Source organism: Rhinolophus ferrumequinum, chromosome 12 (assembly GCF_004115265.2).
Source record: "Rhinolophus ferrumequinum isolate MPI-CBG mRhiFer1 chromosome 12, mRhiFer1_v1.p, whole genome shotgun sequence".
Lineage (NCBI taxonomy): Eukaryota > Metazoa > Chordata > Mammalia > Chiroptera > Rhinolophidae > Rhinolophus > Rhinolophus ferrumequinum.
The window spans coordinates 41,813,981-41,819,980 of record NC_046295.1 but is presented as its reverse complement, the minus strand read 5'-3'; the positions used below and the strand labels follow the sequence as shown (position 1 = coordinate 41,819,980).

At 44.5% G+C, this 6,000-nt stretch overlaps 1 protein-coding gene across 9 annotated transcripts in view; it reads left to right on the top strand.

Moving 5' to 3' along the window:
- The first annotated feature begins 2,087 nt into the window (after positions 1-2,087).
- Positions 2,088-6,000, top strand: part of PRUNE2 (prune homolog 2 with BCH domain) — a 227,602-nt gene continuing 223,689 nt past the window's right edge. For all 9 annotated transcript variants that reach the window (XM_033123649.1, XM_033123644.1, XM_033123652.1 and 6 more), the window contains exon 1: positions 2,088-2,267. In XM_033123649.1, the coding sequence (XP_032979540.1) occupies positions 2,232-2,267 (36 nt within the window). In that variant the 5' untranslated portion in view covers positions 2,088-2,231. The remainder of the gene's footprint in view (positions 2,268-6,000) is intronic.

The following is a 6,000-nucleotide window of genomic DNA, read 5'->3' as shown; positions in this document are numbered from 1 at the left end:
TCTCTCTCTCTCTCTCTCTCTCTCTCTCTCTCTCTCTCTCTCTCTCTCTCTCTCTCACACACACACACACACACACACAGACAGAGAGAGAGAGTGCAAAAAACCTTCCATGTGTACATTTGTTCATTAAAATATATTCATTGAGGATCTATATATGACATGAACTGTGTGGAGGATATAGCAATGATGAGACGGGCAGAGACCCTGTTTTCATAGACCTAACAGCCTGGTAGAGACAAGTAATCAGGCAATATATAATAGAGTAGAAAATATAGGTTGCTATGAGAGAACATGGAAAGAGCAACTGACTCAATCTGGGGGTGGAAAGGGAGGAGTACCTCAGGGGATGCTTCGTGGAGGAAGATAATTTTTAAGCCAGTTATTCTCAAAGTGCAGTACCTGGATCAGCACCATGAGCAAACACTGGGAGACTGTTAAAAATGGAAATTCTCAGCTCCATTAAGCCAAATCTATTAATCCTGAAATTCTGGGGACGAGACACAGAAATCTGTTTTTTTTTTCTTCTTTGTCTTTAACCTTTCGCATTTTAATTATGATGTGTCTTGGTCCACACCAAGTGGGTTCATTTTGTTTGGGACTCTCAGCACTTCCTGGGCTCGTATATTTATTTCCTTTGGCAGGTTAGGAAAGTTTTCCATCATAATTTCTTCAAATAGGTTTTCAGTTCTTAGCTTTCTCTCTTCTCCTTCTTGTACCCCTGTGACGCGAATGTTGGTACACTTGATGTCCTATAGGCCCCTAGAAATCTGTGTTTTAATAGACCTCTAAGTGGTTCAGACACATGCTAAAGTTTGAGAACCATTGAGAACCAGAGGATCATACATGGGCAGCACATTAGAATCACTTGGAGCACTTTTACAGCTGTGACCCCACCCCTAGAGATCCTGATTCAATTGGTCTGTGATAAAGCATGGGGACCAGTATTTTTAAAGCCCTGGGTGATTATAATATGATTTTAATGTACAGTCAGGGTTGAGACCACTTCTCTCAGCTGACAACTGAAGCCTGTGTTAGCCAGGCAGTGTGGGTTGGGAGAGGGTAAAAAGAGCATTACAGTCAGATGTACAAAGGCCCAGATGTAAAAGAAACCTTGAGGTGGAATATCTCGGGATCTGATAAGGCTAGAGAGTACACACAAGAAAACTCCATGGTTTAAAATAAGGTCCATAGCTATACGTTTAAGTACATATTGCAGTACTTAAACTTTAACACACATAGAAATTGCCTGAGGCTCTTGTGGAAACGCAGACCCTTATGCAACAAGAAGGTTCTGTTGCCCCAGCTTCTCCTGAGCGTACATGTCAAAGAGTAGATGGGGACTGCAGAAGGATGTATCTATGCATCAGCCTCAGGGCCAACTTCAGGGGGCCCAGTTTGCGTGAACTGCAGATGCCAGCGGCTGGGTGGGTATGTTTTGAGGCGAAGGAGGAAACGTGCAGCCTAGCACAATCTCCCAGCCTGCTCTTCTGATTATTTTCCATCAAGGTCGTACTGCTATTAGCTCAGCAGTAACAGCCACCACCCCCAACCCCCCATCTAGCTGAGTGCATTCCCTGGCCAGGCCAGCAGAGCCAGCTCATTAAGTGACCGCTGGAGCTCTCTGTAACGTGCCAGCCAGCCAGGGAGGCGCTGGCCGAGGTGGGAGGGAGGGTGGTGGCTCTCCATGGGCCCTCTTTCCCCTCTCTCCCTCTTCCCACCTCCCTGGCTGACAGTGGCGGTGCCTGCGGCAGAGCCTCCCTCTGCAGCAGCCCCTGGCACTTGGCTCACACTTCTGGGCGCTGTCCATGGTTGCAGCATCTTTAGGCGCGCCACGTCAGGAGGCCGCAGCACGGCCCTGTGATTGGCGGAGGAGCCCCTCGCCATCCCCCAACACACCCGCCCCCGGTCCCGGCCCGGAGTTCCGGCCCGGCAGGCGCTTGCCAGCCGGCGTGCGGAGCGCGCCCTGGGGCTCCCAGCGGCACACCCACTTTCCTTAATAGGGCAGAGTCCGAGCCCCGAGCTGGAAGGCGGAGCGCGGGGGTAGAGCGTGTGCCCTGGGACGAGACAGTCGGGGGGCAGGCACAGCTCCAGCCACCTCCGAGCCGCAGAAGGCAGCAGCAAGTCGCTGCAGCCGGGGTGGCCACTACCCGGAGAGCCCACTCCTCTCCCCTTGACAGAGGTCTTCTTCTGTGCCCTTCCGGGTGCCTCTGGTCCAAACCTCCCCCCACGATATGGAAGAATTTTTGCAACGCGCCAAGTCTAAACTGGTAAGTTGAGGAAGCCAGGTTGTGTGTGTGCCTGGGTGTGTGTGTGTGGTGTGCGCTGAAGAGAGGAAAGGGACGGCAGTAGAGGAGGAAGAAACAACTTTACCACTTAGTTGTCGGGGTGTGCGGGCTGTCCCCTGGAAAGAATCTCTGGAACTCTGGTGCTTATAACAGCCAGTCTGTCTCTAGAATCCTCCTCAATCGCCAGCCAAAGTGTCGAGCTGGGGGTGGTCAAACCTGGCTCAAGTCGTGTGCTGTGTGCCCAGCTTTGGTCCCTTTGGCCTGAGGTTGGAGAGAGGCGGATCCAGCCAAATCTGCAGTTTTCTCCTGAAGGCTAGAGGATAAATGGGTGTGGTGCTCCTTGTGAAAAAGAGCCCAGCCTCTGCAGATGCAGTATGTGTGAGTGTAAAAGGAAAAAAAAAAAGAAAAAAAAAGAATTCCTTAGAACTGGATGTTAGCTGGAGGTGGTGGCAAAACGTAAGCGCAGCAGTCAGGCTGTTGACTAGGAAGGACACGTGCCCGGGCGCAGTTTTCCCAAAATCCCTCACGCAGCTTGCTCCAATGCAGGAGTTGGGGATATTCCAGTGTGAATTTCATCTCTCTGGTCCCCATGCAGATCTGTAACTTGGGACAGAGAGAGAAGGGGAAAGCCCCCAACTGTTGCAGGTGATGTGGATTTTGCCAGACTGTTGTCCTCCTGGGAGGGGACCAGCATGCTGGTCGCTGTGTTTAACTGTTTCACTGTACAAAGAGTGAGCAGCATTTTTACTGTATATGTTGACAGTTGCTACACATTTTGGAACTACAGATTCTAGCTGTTTCCTAGTTTCAAGTTGTTTTGGCTCTCCAGCATAACAGTAACATAATGGAAATATTTGTTTCATCACTTAAAAAAAAAAGCCTCTGCCTGTTTAGAAGCAATATCTTTAATGAACAGAGAAAGCACCTTTTATGGGCCTGGCATAGGAGGAAATGCATAATTTATGATGCTGTTCACCTTTAAACCTTTATAGAAGCCAAAATGTAAAGCGTGCATTAAGGAGAGTTCTTAATCACAAGGCAGAATATTTGCAGGCTTATTACTGTAATTCACCCATGGACAACAAAGGGAGTGCAGAGGAAAGTGTGATTCTTAAAATGACTTAACTGTAAGTATTTTTTAAAAAGCCTTTAAAGTAGATTAATGCTAATATAAGTATTTTTTCTACCTTAAGCTTCCCAGAGAGTTTAACGTTTGTAGGGATTTCAGAATTGAGAAAATTTATGATTATTTCTGTGTTTATTGCTAACTTGACTCCCTTTTGAGTTTCCCATGAGCACACGGAGGGAAATACTGATTGCAGAAACTCACTTGCATTTCTGATGGTATAAGTGTGCTCTCTTTTCTTTACCTAATAATTAGTGAGAAATAGTAAAGAAAAAAAAGTCAATTTTGGCAAGTTACTTATCTTTTTGGGGATGAAAATGAATGGTGATTAATGATAAATGCAGTTTTAGACTGCATTTGTGGTCCACTCCCCTAATATTTATTTTAAAAATAAACATTTAGATTTTGGGGTCTGATGTGAGCAGGAGGTGTGTTTCATTTCTGAAGAGCAATTACTGGGATGGAAAAAGTCCCTATTTCAGACTAATCAGTTGAGAGTCACGTGTAAGTTTATTTACTGAGCCCCTTCATTAAACCAGCAATTGCTCCACATCATTAAAGAACAAAAAAAAAGACAGGCAAAAAAAAAATATGGTTGTTTGAAATATTGTCCTCAGTCTCCTGCTTTAGCCAAAAGAACAATTACTGCTAATTTTATTTTTTCTTGGAATAGGTTTCTTGTTAGAGATCGCAATTAGCCTTTCATATTCAGCCACAGCAAAGGTGTTTTGGTCACTTTCAGTGTTACATTTTCCCTGACAAACTACATTTTCTAGGTAAATTTTTTTTTTTTTACTTAATATGGAGCATTCAAGTATTATAGGAGTAGGAGATAATGTTTGTTTTAGAGGGCATATAGCCTTTATTTAGGAGAAAAACATTAAGTCAATAATTATGGCATTCAGTTGTGAGTTTATTCATAATAAAATGGTAGGATTTCAAAAAGTTAGGCTAATTTTCGGAAAACATTTTAAGGAGAAGAAAATTATCATGCTGGTTTTCACTTAAGCTTTATTGGGCCAAATTAGATAGAATTTAGGTGTTATTCTTAAGCTGTTTTCTGTTAGAAGTTAATACAGATTTGTTTATGTGATACCTAAAAAAGTCTATTTAGTAGGTCTTTTCCTACCGACTTGACTTCTTACCTTGATATTCTGTAGGCGTGATATATCTTTGAATGGTTTAAAATAGTCCAATATCCCTTCCAAAGTCTTAACATAACCTCATCGTTATTGGAACTAGCTAATTTTAATAGACCAAAAGAATTTAAAATTCCAAAATGGAATTGCTATTAGTCATAGATAAAATCTCCAATAATTAACACTTTGGAGAAAGTGTTTGTGTGCCATTTTTCCCCCAACTAGGAGCATTTATTATTCATTTGTCATTGTGAGGAGAGAAGATGCTCTCTCATTCTAGGCCAGGCCCTTGGATTGAGCAGAAATCTTTGAGGGGGAAAGGGTGGTGTTGAATTTTTCTCATGTACTTTGGAGCTTATTTCTGCTGAAATTGGGAGAGCACTCTCTCAATTCTGTTTACCATTCTAGTCTGGTTTTGCTAGTCCTTAAAGTGAGGCAGATTCATTGACATAATCCCATCGCCCTTTCCCTTAAATCTCCCCTTCTGATACCCACCCTTAATTCCTGAGAATAGGTGGAATTTATCAGAAATGGCAAAAGGAAACCCCTTGTATGGCTTCAGAGGGATCATCCCCTCCTGGAGCTCAAATGCTTCTCTGGGGGAGCTGCCTTGTTAGGCTTGGGTGTCTGAAGCTTCTTTGTAAAAAAAATACATCAGTTGAACGGGCAGCAAGGGACATAGTCACTCCTGCCGTGCACAGCTTCCAGAAATGGTACCTTCAAGACAAGCAGGGAATTGACACAGTTATTATTAAAATGATCAAGACAGTAGAATAAGGGTCTATGAGAGCTAGACCCCAAGGCAGTAGAGGTGATAATCAAAGGATGATATTTGTTGCCTGGGTTCACTCTCCCATGTAAGAACACAGCTATATCTCTGATCTGGACACTCACTGCTAGAATGCAAGTGAAAACATATTTTCTTTTTCTCCTGTCATTAACCACCTGGCTTTTCCTCCACTTGCCCACTCTGAGTTGGAATAGGGACAGCGATTAAATCCTATAGTTCCGGTCCACCCTTAAGTTTTTGCCATGTTTTCTGTCTTTCGTTCCACCACTTGTTTGGTGGTGCCTTAGTCATTCTTAGTTATACTAGTTCTATGGTAAGAGAAATTGAAGGCAGCTAGGGAATGAGGGCTTCCTGCCCTAAGCTGTAATTTAGGAAGTATCCTCCAGTTTCATAGTGGCCAGCTCAGAAAAATATTCAGGCCAAGATGGCTTTGTGATGGCAGTGAATGATCCAAGTTTCCATGAACTTTGGGGGAAAAAATGAGGTAAATAAGAACTCGGAGCCCTGGGGCTCTGGCAGGAAGCCAGAGTCCCCACACTGGGTAGACTGGCTGCTGAGCTTCTCTAACTGCCCAGACCCTGTCAGCTGATGCAATTCAAGCAGCTGCTCAAGGGTGGGGGGCACTGCAGCCCACATGCCCTAAGATGTAGGTCATGAGCC